The 17,845-nt window shown below is 36.0% G+C and overlaps 1 protein-coding gene across 2 annotated transcripts; it reads left to right on the top strand.

The window, feature by feature from the left end:
- Window positions 1-7,501: 7,501 nt before the first annotated feature.
- On the top strand, window positions 7,502-17,834 carry LOC131332885 (cellulose synthase-like protein G3). 2 transcript variants are annotated; one of them, XM_058367195.1, is made up of 6 exons: window positions 7,502-8,199; window positions 14,670-14,819; window positions 15,291-15,416; window positions 15,607-16,050; window positions 16,168-16,515; window positions 16,988-17,834. In XM_058367195.1, exons 1-6 carry the CDS (start codon window positions 7,603-7,605, stop codon window positions 17,534-17,536), a joined length of 2,214 nt encoding a protein of 737 aa, XP_058223178.1. In that variant the 5' UTR covers window positions 7,502-7,602; the 3' UTR covers window positions 17,537-17,834. The 2 variants fall into 2 exon arrangements, with proteins under 2 accessions (XP_058223178.1, XP_058223179.1); XM_058367196.1 differs by lacking the exon at window positions 15,291-15,416.
- The last annotated feature ends 11 nt before the right edge of the window (window positions 17,835-17,845 follow it).

Below are 17,845 nucleotides of genomic sequence, written 5' to 3'. Positions count from 1 at the left end.
GGTATGTATGAACTGGTTCGGCTCCAAAAGATTTGATAGCACCTAAGAGATTTCGAACTTATGACCTTAGAAGAGAACAAACTCCCAAAAAACATAATGTGACTCGATCTAACCTCGGGGAACCAATCACAAACGCTTCATTGTTGTGCTATCTACTCATTAGCGGCAAAATTTCTATTTCGGTGAACATTTCTTAAGAACTTTTTTGCTAGCTAGACAAGTTAAATAACTATAGAACGATGAATAAAGAAATTAACGAGCTAAAACAGAAGTGGTAGCTAGCTAGAACTAGGACATATCACTTGGAAAGTCTCCAGGCACACATGCACGCACGCAGTGATTGATCTCTGAGTTTGCGTAGTTGGCAAAAGATTCTAAAACAGATCGAAGTGGTAGCTAGCTAGAACTAGGACATATCACGTGGAAAGTCTCCAGGCACACATGTACGCAGTGATTGATCTCTGAGTTTGCGTAGTTGGCAAAAGATTCTGAGGAAAGGAATGAGAAAATGTTGATGTTGGTACATGGGCAACAGGGAAAGTAGCAGGAAACATATATATATGTTGATCAGTTGATGTGGGTACTTGTCTATGAAAGCAATAAAGCATGTTAATTGGTAGTAGTACTACTTTCATTTGGGAAAGAAGTTGGAGCATCGGTAATAATCAAAATCAATAATTAAAATATGTATTAGATTATTTATTTAGTTCATAATTAATTTTAACAATTTCTACCTCCACATTGAGAGTGATTTTCAGTGCCGAACGGGTATATCCTACGTGGTACCCGCTCAACGCATCTGAGCCTTCCGATACATTTTTGGACGACTCGGATTGAAACTTTATCACTCCTCTCGAACAACACTTTCTCTTTTCTTTTTCTTTCTCCAAATCTGAGCCGTTCAAACACGCAATGGACGGCTCGGATGCGCAAGTGGGCACCACGTGGTACCCGCTGGTACTAAATTTTTTTTCCTACATTGGTTATTTTTGCATCCCTAACCAAAAAACCCCCCATAATACACAATGCACATTTATCTAATCGCATATGAGTTTCAATCATTCATCCGACCACAACAAATTATTCGTCTCGATGAGACGATTCCAATATGGGATATTTTTGAGTTATTGATAAAAGTTGTTAAGTTTGGTTATGAAATGAGTGGAATTTAGTTATTTGCTAAAAAACTTATAATTTAGCTTATTACAATATAGGATATTCTTTGAGTAGAGGTGGCAATTTCAACCCATATTTTGTAATCCGTCTAAATTCGCCCATTTATAACCCAACCCAACCTGCCCATATTTTATTATGGATTGATATGAATTGAACTCATGTAAACTCATATTTACATGAATTTAAATGGATTAAATATGAGTTTAATATGAGTTGGAATTAAAATACTCATCCTTGCAAAAGAGTGAAACTAGAATGAACTGCCCGTTCTTGTACAAGACAAAAAAAAGATCATAAACTCTCTCTCTCTCTCCCCAAGACCCAAGAAAGAAGGTAAAGTATGCAGTCCACACAATTGAGTCTGGAATTTCCCCCAATTGACATTGGTAAACTCATACATAAGATTACGGGCTCATCAAAGCGAACGAGCAGGGCCGGCCAGGGGTAAGCCCCGCAAGCCGGCCGGCTCGGACAACCCCCGGCAAGGGGCAACAAAAAAAATATATATATATTTTTTTATGTATACAAAAAAAAAATTGAAATCTAGCAAAAAATATATTTAATAAGGGCATCATCCAAAAAATTTTGTACAAATTTTAAAAAAAAAATAAATATGTATGGTTTCCACCTACTTTAAAAAATTATGATACTTGAGAAAATTAGGAGGGTAAAAGAGAGGTTTTTACATACCTGGGGTAAATAACAGATAAAAAAAATTAGGAGGGCAAATTATTAAGAGAGAAAATTAGGAGGGCTATCAGATAAGAAGAAAAAAGGAAAGGGATGCTATAGCCAAAATGAGAAGGGACGGATGATGTAATTCAAACTAAATGGACAATATAATCTTGTTTTTGTCCTTTTTTTTTGTTGCTTGTATGTCTTTTTTTTATACTTAACACTAGTGGGCAACGAGCCCTGTTATTCGCAATAAAGATTTGCAGACAACCACATAAGGAAAAACTCGTTTGGGCCCATTCTAGGTCCCACAAAAATCTAGAAAAATATCCATAAATTTTTTAATATTATTTTATGGAGCCCTGTAAAAAATCAGCTCCAACAGACATTAGTAAGTGTTACTTTTGAATTCATATGGGCGAATTAAGCAATTTCGCCCCAACGAATCCAAAAGTAATACTTACCGATCGATATCCTTTGGATCCGATTTTTTTCAGGGCCCCATAAAATAATATTCAAAATTTTTTGAATATTTTTCTAGATTTTTGTGAGACCCGGAATGAGCCCAAACGCATTTTTCCTTGCGTGGTTCCCTCTGCAAATCTTCCTTGCGATTAGAATTTTCGAGTGGGCAACCAAGCGGAAGGTCGGGCTTAGGCAACCCAAATGTCGGGGCCGGCACTGCGAACAAGCAACAGTTATCTCAAACTCGGTTCCTTTCGAGTTCGACTTTTTTACTAAATAAACCAAACACGAACATGAATATGATACGACACATACTGTAAATAAACGAATCGAACTACGTTCAAATATGAAAATTCCAAAGTAGGCATGTTCAGTAAAAAAAATATATTAGGGTAAAGTAAAAAAAAATTACTTTTTCGATTCTCTCGTTGAAACGAACTAATAGGGGTAAAAAGTTTGTCGCAAAACAATCAAATACAAAAAAATAATAATAATTGAATAGAGACAAAAATTTAAAGTAAAAAAAAAATTACTTTTTCGATTCTCTCGGCGTTACTGCGACCCTTTTTAATCCAAACTTAAGCGGTGGCTTCGGCTTTTCGTAAGTCTCTCAATCTGCATACATAAACCAACCATATTCTTGTACAAGTATCATTGATTTTAATAGTAAAACCAGAGACGATTTCGTGTTTTTTTTTAAGGCATGACTTAGAGGTTTTTTTCTTATTAATTCTGAAAGGTTCATAGATGTGGTATTTTTGTTTAGCAAATCTGAGTTTCGATACAGGCGAATTAGTTTTTATAAAATAAAAATAAAAATAAAAAAAGGGGGGAGGGGGAGGGGGAGGGGGACGGGTCGGGTCAGGCCGGATTTTGCTTGACCCATATTCGACCCGATCCGTTTCAACACGTTTACCTTTTGACCCATATTTGACTCGTGACCCATTTCAACCCGCCGAAACCCACCCGTTTGCCACCTTTATGACTTTGAGTGCATGTTATTGTTAAATTTGTTCATCCACACTCATTTGCTTATTACAATGGAGATGCTCTTAGTAACTTTCTTTTCAATCTCTTGTGATCCATTATTTTCTTAGAGATTAAAATTATTTCCACCGACGATGGGAAACCCCACTTTTCTACCACTACTTTTTTCGATCATATCGTGTATTTATTATTGTTCTGAATCATTCATCTTGTAGACCCCACATAATAGTGTATCTATGCAAAAAATAAACTTGATCGGTCATCAATAGAAGTATCAAAAATTGAATTTTACTTTGTAAAATGAATAGTTTATCTTTATTATTATTGACAGAAATCAGATCATCCATTTAAACCAAAATTCAAATTTTGATATATCTATTGACTTTCGATCAAGCTAATTTTTTGCGTGGCAATACTATGTTGCGGGTCTTAAAATATGAACGATTCAGATCACAACAGTAGACACTTGATGGGACTTATAATAGACGATGATAAAAAAATTATGTTTTACACCGGCGAAGGATAGAATATACTCTTTTCGTTGACTTCCTTGTGTACTCCAGTTATTTAAAGCTTCGTACGTACGATACTCTAAATTTGGGAATATAGCCAGGCGCGTAACATGTTCGACTTTTTTTTTATAATCTGCAACATGTTATGTCGCATCAGGGCCGGCTCTGAGTTTAAGACGATTTTTGAAAATGAGGTCTTTAACGTCGTATCACTTAATGTTTAATTCCTTCTTCGTCAATTTCTTTAGATTTGTTTGCAATGACAATTATCATTTAAAGAAAAAAGATGCATTCATATTAATGATACACTCACCTTTGTTAATTCGATTCATTTCTTGATATAACCCTATTGAGCTTCAATAAATATATTATATTTTTTGTCAATATTTTATACATTAGTGGAAAATTGATGGGGGAGTTAATTTATAGAGGGTTCAAAAGTTGTTCATAACCTTGAAACCCACACACTTTCCGAGACTCAAACTTTGGTCTCCCTTGTGGGAGGACCAAGAAATAACCTCTGCGATATAAACCCTTTGGTTATAAATGTTTGCAAGATAAAAAAAAAGGGTAAATTAGGCTAGGGTCCGTTTTGAAGGTGTTTTTGGGTGTTTAGTCTAACCCAATGTGTATTAGTGGTAAAGGTCCATTATTATAACATTTATTAGGTCTACAGTCCATTTCTAGACCAAAACCACCTGACTGGCGTGTATATATCATTTGTTATTTTTAAATTTTGTTCTCTGCTGCTTTTCAACCCAACATGCCAACCGTTTCTAGATCTCGAGCATCACGATCACGAGCTCGCTGGTGCTCCTCTCTCTCTCTCCCCGCGATCACAGCTCAGTTCTCTCTCTCTCTCTCTCTCTCTCTCTCTCTCTCTCTCTCTCTTCCCGCGATCACAACTCAGTTCTGGATCACGATCTCGATTCTGTATTGCGATCATGATCTCGTTTCCCTTTGTGACGATCTCTCCCAATCAAGATCACGATCTTTGTCTTCGAAGTTTTTTTCTATTCGTGATCTCTGTAGTGATGTTTCTCTGTCGCTGTGTTCTTCTCTGTCTCAATATTTGTTTTGATTTTTATTGTGTTCTTCTATTTTTATGTTTATAGAGTTTATTTGCTGAGATAGCGTTATCTATTGCTTTATTCTGGTAAATACTGAGATTATTTTTTGTTGAGATAACATTATCTATTGCTTTATTCTGGTAGATACAGAAATTATTGATGCTGAGATATGTGTATCACAATGAACTGTATTTGCTGAGATACTGTTATCTGTTTCTATATTTGTCTTCTTCCTCCTCATTTTCTTCTTCTTCTTCTTCTTCTTCTTCTTCTTCCTCTTTCAGTTGTTATTCCTCTTGAGATAGCGTTATCTCTTTTAATTTTTGTGAAACTTACTGGCTGAAATGTATTGGTTGAGATACTGTTAAAACGGATGAGATAATAGTATCTCAACCAATTCAATTCACAAATAAACTTAGAGATAAAGCAAGAGATAGTAATATCACAATGTAAACACATGCGAAAACTCCATTTCACAATATTTAACATGTTTTCTGTCATTTTTCTTGTTAAAACAGATGATATAATAGTATCTCAGCCAATTCAATTCACAAATAAATTAAGAGATAACTCTATCTGCCAGAAATATAGTGTATCAGCAAAAATGAAGCAAGAGATAACAGTATCTCAGATAAATAGTGTTGGTATCTCATAAACTTAATAGAGAAATAATGTTATCTCATCAAAAACATTTTCTGATTGTATTTTACAACAAGGGATAAAGCAAGAGATAGTAATATCACAATGTAAACACATGCAAATACTCCATTACATAATATTTAACATGTTATCTGTTATTTTTTCTTGTTAAAACAGATGAGATAATAATATCCCAGCCAATTCAATTCACAAATAAAGTAAGAGATAACTCTATTTGCCAAAAATATAGTGTATCGACAAAAATAAAACAAGAGATAACAGTATCTTAGCTAAATAGTGTTGGTATCTCACAAACTGAATAAAGAGATAATATTATCTCATCGAAAATATTTTTATGGTTGTATTTTACAACAAAGGATAAGGACTGGAACCACTACGAAAAGTTAAATAGTGTTGGTATCTCACAAACTGGATATTTTTGGAACGTGTGTCCATATAAGGACTGGAACCACTATAAAAAGTTTAGGTGGACTAATTGCACGTTGAAACCTGTAGTGTGTCCTTATCAACAAGGCTCCCAAAAAAAAAAGGGTGGCAAACTTTAATTAATTGGGAAAAAAAGAGAGACTTAAAAATTCATCCTCAAATCTCATCCAACTTAAGTATTCATTCTCTATTTTTTGAACAGTTATATTTTCATTCTTATTTTTTTCGGTAAAAAAAAATACCAGGAAGGGTTTCTTATATATCACCGGAAAATGAGACCAAAACATAATCTTTCTCATCCCGTCTCATCATTTTCGTTCAATTCCTAAAATTTTGAATCCCAAAAATTCTGGTGGAATTATATATAACTCTCTCTCTCTCTCTCTCTCTCTCTCTCTCTCTCTCCATAAACAGCCGTCGCAATTCACTAGTCCTCCAACGTCCTCTGCTCTTGATTGAGTCCATCGCTAGCGCCGCCCGACGAATCCACCATGCCATCCCCGACCGGCTCTGTCAATACATGGCTGATTTTTTTTTTTTGAGTTTTAGTTTTCATGGTAATGGAATATTTATCGTGTCCACGTTGTAATTGTCGTGGCAATTTAACCATGTAACAGTTTGAGTATGTCATGTTATATATTTTTCTATGGTAATTTAGTCATGTTCCGTGTAATAAGATTAATGAAAAATATGACTTTTTGTTGTCTGGTTGGCCAACTTGAAGAATGAAAAAAAAATGCAAAGATGTGGTCAACTTATCATGTTATATTCCTAAAAATATCGATTCCTCAAATACATTCTATGATAAAAAAAAGAAGAAGTAATCAATCATATTGAAATTTACCAAATCCAATTGAATTAGAAAAATAATCCAATCTAATCCCACTAAATTGAATTAGTATGACATAATATATGTATATCATAGTGAAAATGGTAAGAAAAGTAATTCACACACTAAAATGATAAAAATATAAGCATGAAAAAATGGCGGGATGAATTTTTACATGGCATGAATAAAGATGATAGATATTTAAATAAAGGTTTTAGTTGCCACTAAAGATGGTGACCGTTGGAATATGTGATCATCATATGATGCATATGATAAATGGGATTGTATGTGAGGTGCATAGTATCGTGTTGCGCACTTTTGAGCCGTTGAATTGTACATCCGACAGCTTGAATCTCATCTCGGCAATCAACTATCGAGAGCCGTTTATTGCTAAGATGAAATCTGAGTCGTCGGATGTACAATCCGATGGCTTGAAAGTGCTCAGTATCCTGCTACGTACATCACTGCACAGCACTATCCCCAATTCGTATATTAAACTAGGCTAAGTCCTGCTAAATTTTTTAGGTTTTTTTTTTGAGAGTTTTGTTCTTATTAAAAAAAATCTCATTTGTTAGTTTTGTGTTAAATTTTTGTGAATTATTAATTTGTCTTGATCATAGGATTCGAAAAAGTGAATTTTTTTTACTTTTACCAAAGTATTTTTAAAAATATTCAATATAAAGCCTGCACATGTGTTGCGATATTATCTGTTCCGCCCGTGTGAAACACTTCCAAACGGGCTTATAAATACAGACACGGTAACCCGGCGTCACCTCGGCGACACAGCAGCAGCAGCATAAAAATGGAGGCTACCGCCGCAGCTGCCACAGCCAAGCCCCTTCTCCACACGCTCACCTTCTCACGTGCAACGGTCACGAACCGTGTGTTCGCGACCGTCTACACGTGCGCAGTCCTCGCTCTTCTCTATCACCATGCACTCACAGCCCTCAACTCCACCACCTTCCTCTCCTTCTCTCTCTCCCTCACCTTTCTGTTCGCCGACTTCGTCTTCGGCTTCATGTGGTCCACCACCCAGAGCTTCCGCATGAGGCCGGCCCACCGCCGCGTCTTCCCGGAAAACCTCCGGAAACTGACGAGGGAGGAGGATTTCCCGGCCATGGACGTGTTCATATGCACGGCGGATCCTCACAAGGAGCCACCGGTGAGCGTGGTGAACACTGCTTTGTCTGTGATGGCGTACGACTACCCGGCGGAGAAGCTGTCTGTTTACGTGTCGGACGACGGCGGGTCGGATTTGACCCTGTTTGCTTTCGTGGAGGCTGCCAAGTTCGGGAGCCACTGGTTGCCCTTTTGCCGGAGGAACAAAGTAGTGGAGAGATGTCCCGAGGCTTATTTCGGATCGAATTACCCGCAGTCCAATGAATCAAAGCAAATGAAGGTATTAATATTAGTCTTATATTTGCTTTTACTCACGTAATGTTTCTCTAATATGATTCAATCACAGATTGAGTTGGCGTAATACTCCCTCCGTCCGAAATTATTTATCCGGTCTGCAAAAGGGGACTAAAAAATAATGCTTTTCTTTTAAGAAAAAATTCAATATTTTTTTATAAATTAAAAGAACTTATCGACATCTAGTAAATTGTTAAAAAAATTTCTAATTTTTTTTGCAAAAATTGTATTATTTTTACGTTCTTGTTTTGCGGACCGGACAAATATTATGAAACGGAGGGAGTATCTATCTCACTCCCTCGGTCCCATTTTATAGACGAGAGATTGAAGGACGTGAAATTTTCGGGGAAAAAAATACTATATATATATATTTGAATTTTTTTGCACCAAATTAAAAAATCAATCGTTTGTCTTTAATTTGATACGAAGAAACTCAAAAAATCACATACAAAAGTGCTTTTTTTTTTATTCAAAAATTGCATGTCTTTTTTATAGGAGGAATATCATTTTGAAACGAAGTTAGGTGATAAAATAACGCACTGAGAACTAGTTTTTGAGTGTGTGTATGTTTTCCTTTTTACTTTTAACTAGTAATGCTACTGTAGAAATTCGTTTAACATGTTTTTAACTGAGAAGCAAATTAGCAAATGAAGGGGATCGGTGGCGGACACATTATTTATTTTATGATCGGGGCCAAATCCAAGTCCGGATTCTGGCTAGTCATCATGTTGACGAAGTTATCTGCATACTTCTATAAGTGATTAGTAAATTGGAATAAGATAATTTATAAGTATTTATAATTGAGATTGGAATTGGATACTCAAAGGTCATAAATTAAACTTACTTAATTGTGAATTCTTATCGATTAGTTCTATCAGTTACTGAGAATTACCATAACAGTTAATAGTGTAACATTTGATAAACCCAAAGACAGATCACCGTTGCATTATTTATTACTGTTTGAATAATATTTATTTTGTCAAACTTATTGGTTATTCAAAGCATTGTTGCTTGTTAAACCAAGCTGTGTTAGTTTTAGGATTCAAATATTTTCACTGGACCAGGCCCCATGTGCCCCTCCATGTGTCCGCTAGCAGACTTGGATCTTTCAACACCCAATCAGTAGCTAGCTGACAACTTGATAACAAATATTCTTAGAGCCATCAGGTACATTATTGAATAAAAGACACGCCCAAATATACAAATACTCAAGACTTGTTTTCCTTCCGTTCATGTTTCTTGGCTAAAATGATATATATGCATGTTTCAATCTTTTAAAGCCTGCTTGTTTTGGGATTTTAAATTTAAATTTGTAGGTAATAAGTGTAGAGAGAAATAGAATAATTATTGAAAATAAAAATAATGATGATAAAGAGAAAAATATAAATAGTGATTGAAGATAGAAGTAAAAAGTAAAGAGAGAATCCGAAATTTCAAATCCCACAACGAACTAGGTCTTAAGTTTTGCTAGATACAGTATTAATTTGCAAATATAAGATAAAATATCTATAAGAAGGAAACATAACAGTATTATTCTAGTCTTACAACAAAATTGTCCAATATATTACGACATCCTTTTTCAAAAAAAAAATCTTACACATCAGCACAGGCCCCGTCAACTGATGGGTCACATAGACAAGAGAAAAAATTTATGGCCCCAAGAAAAAAGAAAAGGACAAGTTAGATGATGGACATAGTTATGGGCCAATAGACAGCTACTGTCTCCGTCCTAATTTAATTGTCACTTTAAAAGTTTATGTTATTTTTTAATTAATTATATTTTATAATTTATTACATTTTAGGTGATTTTAAAAATATTATATTATAAAACAAATCAAAATTTAACAAATAAGATTTATATTGAATACAAAATTTATTATCAATTTAAAGATATAACTAGTTTTTTTTATCTAATTAGAATAGAACTGGAGGGGTAATTTTCTGGAAGGCGGGGGGTTGCTGCCCCAAGGGGCAGCAACGTGCTGCTGTCCCGGGTTTTCGAGTCCATTTCAGTCTCGTTCCGATAATCGGAAACGTTCACTTTATAGAGTTCATCGAGTAGAATATCTATGCAAAAAATCAGCTTAATTGGATATCATTAAGTACCTGATCGGAACCTTTTTATCTTAAAAAAAATGGATCCGAAACACTGGATCAAATCCACTGTAACCCATGGACCGAGAGTTATATGGGCTCCGATCAGGTACTTAATGATATCCAATTAAGCTGATTTTTTAAATTGTTATTCTACTTGACGAGCTCTACAAAGTGAACGTTTTCGATCATCAGAGCGAGACAGGAATGGGCCCGAAAACCCGGAACAGCAGCACGCTACTGCCCAATGGGGCAGCAGCCCCCCGCCTCCAATTTTCTGATGTCTCTGGCAGCAGCCAGCAGCAAGGGACCTACCACGTTTGAAAAAAAAAAATCTACTGCTGGAGTATGAATTATTGGAGTTCCTTTCCACGGTTCGACCCCACCATCTTCTTTCCGAAAGAAAGAATATGCATATTTGTCCAAAGGAATTATTCGACAATAATCTTCGGTTACGTGTATATATTATAAGGATTTTGCTAAAAAATGCCCGGTGGGCATCCACAAGAGGATAAAAATTATATACTTTTTTCCATCTCTTCACTCCGTGTCAGGGGTTTGACACGGGTCCACTTCTACTATGACAGAAATACGCTCGCTTGGGCTTGGGCAAAAAGTATCCGAACCTATTTTATTTTTTTCTTTATTTAATTAATACTAATGTTTATAGGCTGTATCATTTTTATTTTTTATTTATTTAAAATTATTTTAGTGTTTTAATTTTCAATCCGGTTGAATTGGTGGAAAGATCTTGTTTTTTTTTATCATTTTAGCTTTAATAGTTATTATGAAATTTTGAACTCGTAAAATCAAATATCTCTTGGGGCTAATCAACGAGAGCGCTAAAGTCAAAATTTAATTATGGCCATTTAGGATAAAATGATTAGGAAACTAAAATCTTTCCACTTATTCAAACGGATTGAAATTTAGAACACTTAATTTTTTAACTATATTTAAATGACAGTTTATATATTTAAAAATATAGTTAAAAAATTAAGTGTTCCAAATTTCAATCCGTTGAACCAGTGGAAAGATTTTAGTTTCCTAATCATTTTATTCTAAATGACCATAATTAAATTTTGACTTTAGCGCTCTCGTTAATTAATCCTAAGAGATATTTGATTCTACGAGTTCAAAATTTCATAATGACCATTAAAGATAAAATGATAAAAAAAACAAGATCCTTCCACCAATTCAACCGGATTGAAAATTGGAACACTAATAATTTTAAATAAACAAATAAATAAAAGATACAACGTATAAACATTAGTATTAATTAAATAAAGAAAAAATAAAATAGGTTCGAATATTTTTTGCCCAAGCGGGGGTATTTTCGTCATAGTAGGAGTGGACCCGTGTCAGACCCCTGATACAGGGTGAAGAGATGAAAAAAAGTATATAATTTTTGTCTTTTTATGAATGCCCACTAGGCATTTTCTAGCAAAACCCAAAAATAAAATAGGTTCAAATATTTTTTGCCCAAGCGGGAGTATTTTCGTCATAGTAGGAGTGGACCCGTGTCAGACCTCTGAGACAGGGTGAAGAAATGAAAAAAAGTATATAATTTTTGTCTTCTTATAGATGCCTACTAGGCATTTTCTAGCAAAACTCATATGATAATCCTCAAAAGGTTTGCGATAAACTAAAACGCAAACAAGTCAAACGATAGAATTGTAAAGTCAATGACAACACATCATTGAATCCGGATTAAAGAGCTGATTAAAGGACAGCACTCCGCTATCGTGGCAGATGTTTTGAACGAAGTCATTAAACATGACAATTAGGGTTGTTGAGGAATGATGAGCCCAAGAAATTGAAGACGTCTGGATTTTGATTCATAATGCTAAAAGTTACTAAATCAGCACTCTTTATTTATGACCTTCTAGTTAACCCTTCAAATTGCGTACTCCCCACCACCCCACCCCACCAACACCAACACCAACACCAAACACCCCCCCCCCCCCCCCCAACAAAAAAATAAAAAAAAAAGTTTCAAATTGCGTAGTCGTTACATTGATCTGTACAAATAAATAACGAGGGACCATTTTACAGAGGAATTGTGTTTCATGGTTGTGTAATTATTGATATTGAAAAGTTATATTTTTCCCATATACTATATTTATGGCTTCTTTTTTTTTTTAAAAACTTATAAGTACGAAACTTATTTCTGTATTTTTTATTTTTCTTAACTTTTTATTTAGCTTTTCGTCGTAATTTTTGGGATTAATCGTTTTTCTCGACAGGACGAATCGGAGAAATATAAAAATGTAGACCGATGTTGAAAAAATTTAAATAAAACGGCACTTTAGACAAATAAAACAGCTGTTATGATACTTTTTCTGTCTTTAGTAAACTTTTTTTTTTTTGTTTTCGATCATAGTTTTGTACTTATTAGATTCTTTTCGTCGAGACGGATGATTAATCCGAAAATTATAACACAATTCTAACAAAAACTTAGAAAAGACAGAATAAAATATAGTACAAAACGAAGAAATAAGCTAACTTAAAGTTAAAAAGAACGCAGCTAAATAACATATCCCAGAAGGTGGGATTCGAAGTGTGCAGAGGGCCCCCTTCATGCTAGTTTTATAAAGGAATTCGGGCTTTTTTTGGCTATGTTTTGTTTTCTTTGCAACTTAAAAAGAATTTTTCAAAAAATTTCCCTTAGATTCCTCCTATTTTTAACATTTTTCTCTCTATCTCTCTTCACTTATTATCCCTACTATTTTTTAAAAAACTTTTAAATTATTTTTTTGTTTTTATTATTATTTTATATTTACTATTTTTTTGTTAATTTTTTGGGAATTATTGTCTTGTCACAATGAGAAGAATCTAAAAAGTAAAAAATTAACATTGAAACCAATTTTTTTTTGAATAAAGACAAAAATAAATCAATAAACTTTTATATGACCTCAACCAAGCTTTTCGTTCGAACGAAAAGGAAAAGCTGCAGCTAGCCATTAATTAAAAAGAATGCATTTTTTTCAATCAAACGGATTGTTTTTTGTTTTTATTCAAGAAAACTGAGTTCCGATGTTAATTTTTTACTTTTTAGATTTTTCTCGTCATGACAAAGCATTAATTCACAAAAAAACAAAACAAAAATGCGAATTTTTTTGAATAAGGATGAAAAATAATCCATTTGGATTATTTAGCCAAAAAACCCTGAAACCTATAACTTAGGATCTACTTGGGTTAGCTTATATATATGTGCACCACAAATAATTTTTGGGGATCCAATTTCACTGTCAATTAGCGGTAAGTTTTCTGAAAACAAGGCAAAGGCCTCTAAGTTGATAGAACGTAGAAGGTTTCGAACTTGATACTTAAAGAAATACAGTAAGTCCTTAGTCTTCGCTGCCTGACCAAAAACTTGATTGCCCCTTCATTTTCAGTCGTTGCCAATTTTGTTTTCGAGTATACAATCAATACAATAAAACGATACATCACGAGTCACCTTGTGCAAATTGTCAATTGGCTTATATGAGATGAGATCGTTCAACTGCACAAACGATGGTGGCCTCCTGGGGTCCCAATTTAGACTCAGAAATAAGGTCTTCCAAGTGCTGCTTTCTATCCTCATCAATTTTGGTCCATAGTCTTGACTCTTACGAGTAGCTGTTGTGGCTTTACTTGCCATATCTCCGTTATAATCAGTAGGGGGTTTATTGTTTCTAGCTATTATTCTATATATGTTCCTGTCTGTATATGCATATGTAAATTTTGACTGAGATTCTTCTCAATAGTCCAAAATTGGAGAAATTTTCAGTGCCGGGTGGGCACGGCAACGGCCACGGCCCCGTGGTGCCCAGATTTGTTTGGGTAATTTTTTAGTGCAAAATTACCGAAACACCTCCTCAAACCCAAACAAATCTGGGCTATTCAAATCACGTTCGGATGGTCGAGATGCGTGCAAGGGCACCACGTGGCCATGCCCACCCGGCACTGAAAAATTTCTCCCAAAATTGGGATTGTGCTCAATCCTTTTAGTTGTACGTTTATCTCGGAAGGTTAGTTGAGGAGATCATCCATGTCATGGGTGATTGATTGTCGCGCGGTAGCCACACAGTCGAAGGAAAAAATTAACGATCGATACATACACGACGTTCTCAGCACCCAATATCGAATGACATTCAATTAATTTGATATTTGTACGGATAATCTACCGGTGAACCCTGTGAGTGAGCGACTTAGATAATCGTTGTAAAAGTACTCTTGGTTGTAGTAAATTGAAACAAACTTTGCAAGGCAGCCCATTAGATGGAATGAAAAGACCTCTGGCCCGCCCACATGCATGTACTACTATGGCAAAACATTGATACGACCGTAGGAATCGTTTATGCTGCATCAATTGGGTTACAGGTGATGTACGAAAGCATGAAGGGACGGGTGGAGAACGTGGTCAATTCAGGAAAGGTTACCGATGACTACATCAGTAACGAACAAGAACGCCAAGCTTTTAACAAATGGACTCGAGGCTTTACCCGTCATGATCATCCCACCGTTATCCAGGTTTAGTTTACTACTCCAATCCTATTTGTCCACTCCATTCCAGCAAATTAACAGATTTAATTATGATTTCATAGCTAGGGACAGGGATAGCCTAATTAAGAGTGGTGTAGTCTACAACTCTCAAAGTTACTTACAAGTATCTTTTACAAAATAGGTCTCAGCAATCGTTTTAAACCACAAGTTGTAAATAAATCTGATCCGGACACACAAGAACCATTAGAGTACTAATGCTTCATAGCTCAAAATTTCCTAATATTAAAAAGTTGTAATTCAATTTTTATGCATTAAATATATTGGTGGTGGTCCTACATAATTTTTATAAAAAATTGTTGGCGTGACCACGGTCACTTGTTCTTCTTGGCTCCATTTGCAATAGTAGGAAAAAAGGTCCAAATTTTTCCCAACATTTCTTCCTAGGATCTTTCCTCTATTCCTCAATTTATCTACACTCCCTGCAACTCTGCCAAACAGGTTCTATCGGAGGTAGGTAAAGACAAAGACATCACAGGCGAATCAATGCCCAATCTTATCTATGTTTCCCGACAGAAAAGCAGAAACTCGCCACATCACTTTAAGGGCGGTGCTCTTAATGCCCTGGTAAGCTAAATGAGCTCATGTGAAAAATCAAGTATACTTTATTTTGTATCAAATAAAATATAGCGCACTTGCATAGTTTGTGGAGTCCATGTGCTATGTTAATGTTAGATTTTTTCATGTGCTTTTGAATGCCATGTTTCGAAGCTAATGTTAGATTTTTACATGTGCTTTTGAATGTCATGTTTTGAAGCTTCGAGTATCAGCCGTCATGACTAATGCACCTATAATCCTGACTCTGGATTGCGACATGTACTCAAACGATCCCCAAACACCTCATCGTGTACTATGTTACTTCTCCGACGCCACAATTCGCTCGAAAGTAGGATACATTCAATTTCCGCAGCGCTTCCATGGACTTAATAAGAACGATATCTATGCTTCTGAGTTTAAAGGTTTATTCCTAATTAATCCAATGGGAATGGACGGTCTGGCAGGCCCCAATTATGTTGGGACTGGATGCTTTTTCTCTCGCCGAGTTTTCTTCGGAGGTCCCTCGTCCTTCGTGTCACCCGAAGTACCTGAGTTGAGGCCCGACCATGTTGTAAAAGAGCCCATTCAGGCTCAATCAATATTGGCTATGGCACACCATGTAGCAGATTGCAAGTACGAGGACCAGAGCAATTGGGGTTCCAAGGTAAGCTAGTCATATGTAAGGGGTTATTGCCATATTGTTTCAAATCATATTCATAATAACTTGCTCAAAATCACTATATAGTGGTATTGAAACCTTGATTGGGCCCAAATGTTGCAGGTGGGCTTCAGATATGGGTCTTTAGTTGAGGACTACTATACGGGTTACCGGCTGCAGTGTGAGGGATGGCGGTCCGTGTTTTGCCATCCCAATAGGCCTGCATTTTTAGGGGATGTACCGATCAACCTCAACGATGTCCTAAATCAAAACAAGCGATGGTCCGTCGGCCTTCTTGAGGTGGCCTTCTCCAAATACAGTCCAGTAACGTTTGGTGTCCGGGCTATGGGCCCAATAATGGGTCATTGCTATGCACACTCTGCTTTTTGGCCCATTTGGTCCATTCCACTCACCATTTATGCCTTCCTCCCTCAGCTGGCTCTCCTCAATGGAGTCTCCATTTTCCCAAAGGTATGTCACTCCAGTGCCCTCATCTATTTGGTTATCGTAAAGCTAGAACACATTGAAAGGGCACGGTTGTGCGATTTGAAAGTCGATCCAAACCCGACTAAATTGAAAACTTTTCAATAGACAGTGATTGAGACTACTACATTTTTGTCCAATTATTATCAAATGCTTCACTCATTTTCAGCATAATTTTTGGTGAGACAAACCTATTTTTATTCATGTGATGATGGGCTTCTTTCTTGAGTCCTCCCTGTCCATTTTTCTATGAATTAATTAAAAGGGAGTTATCTACGTTCTTTCTTATTATGGTTTGCACCTCTCGAATGCAAACCTTTATTCTCATGCTTGGCAAGTTGACCTTTTACTATCGTACCTTGCAAATTAATGTCTGTATACTCTTTGTCGATGAACTGAAACTACAAGACTTCGCATATAAATGTATGTCTTGATCAAAGTGGAAATTTTTATGTTACAGGTATCGGATACTTGGTTTTTCTTGTATGCATTTCTATTTCTTGGGGCCTACGCACAAGATTGTCTTGACTTCATTTTATGCGAAGGGACATTCCGAAGGTGGTGGAGCGATCAAAGGATGTGGATGCTACGGGGAGTCACATCTTACCTTTTCGGATTGATTGAATTCTTAACCAAGTGCTTAGGCATTGCCACACACGGGTTCAACCTCACGAGCAAAGTGCTAGACGGCGAACAGAGCAAGAGGTACGATCAGGGGACCTTTGAGTTTGGAGTCGAATCCCCCATGTTTGTGCCACTGTCAACCGCGGCAATAGTCAATCTAATCGCGTTTTTCGGAGGGTTGGTTAGAGTTTTCAGGGGAGGAGATTTCGATGGGTTGTTTGTCCAGATTTTTCTAGCTGGTTTTGTGGTGGTCAATTGCTGGCCAATTTATGAAGCCATGGTTTTGAGGACTGATAAAGGGAGAATGCCTACGAAGACTACCCTCATTTCCACATTTCTTGCTTGGGCTTTATACACAGCAGCTTCTCACACACCACATATATGAAGGTTGGTGCCTGTGGGGATAATTATTACTGCTATTCCACTTTTCTTTTCAAAGAATAAGAAAGAAACTAGTCTCTGTATGCATTATTATTCAAGTGTTTAAGCTGAATAACAACGGCATGGCTTCTTTCGACTTCCGTTTATGCATATTTTCCAAAATAGCAGAAGTTTAAAACGATAATTTCCATCTCCATATCCATGTAACGAAACGATGTAGCGAGTGATGTTTCAGAAATTATAAGCTCCGACAGGAGGTACTTATGTAGTTTGAAATGAAAGGACCACAACATTCCACCTCACTCTGCATTGA

This window comes from Rhododendron vialii, chromosome 7a (genome assembly GCF_030253575.1).
Source record: "Rhododendron vialii isolate Sample 1 chromosome 7a, ASM3025357v1".
NCBI lineage: Eukaryota > Viridiplantae > Streptophyta > Magnoliopsida > Ericales > Ericaceae > Rhododendron > Rhododendron vialii.
This window is presented reverse-complemented; position numbering and strand designations above follow the sequence as displayed.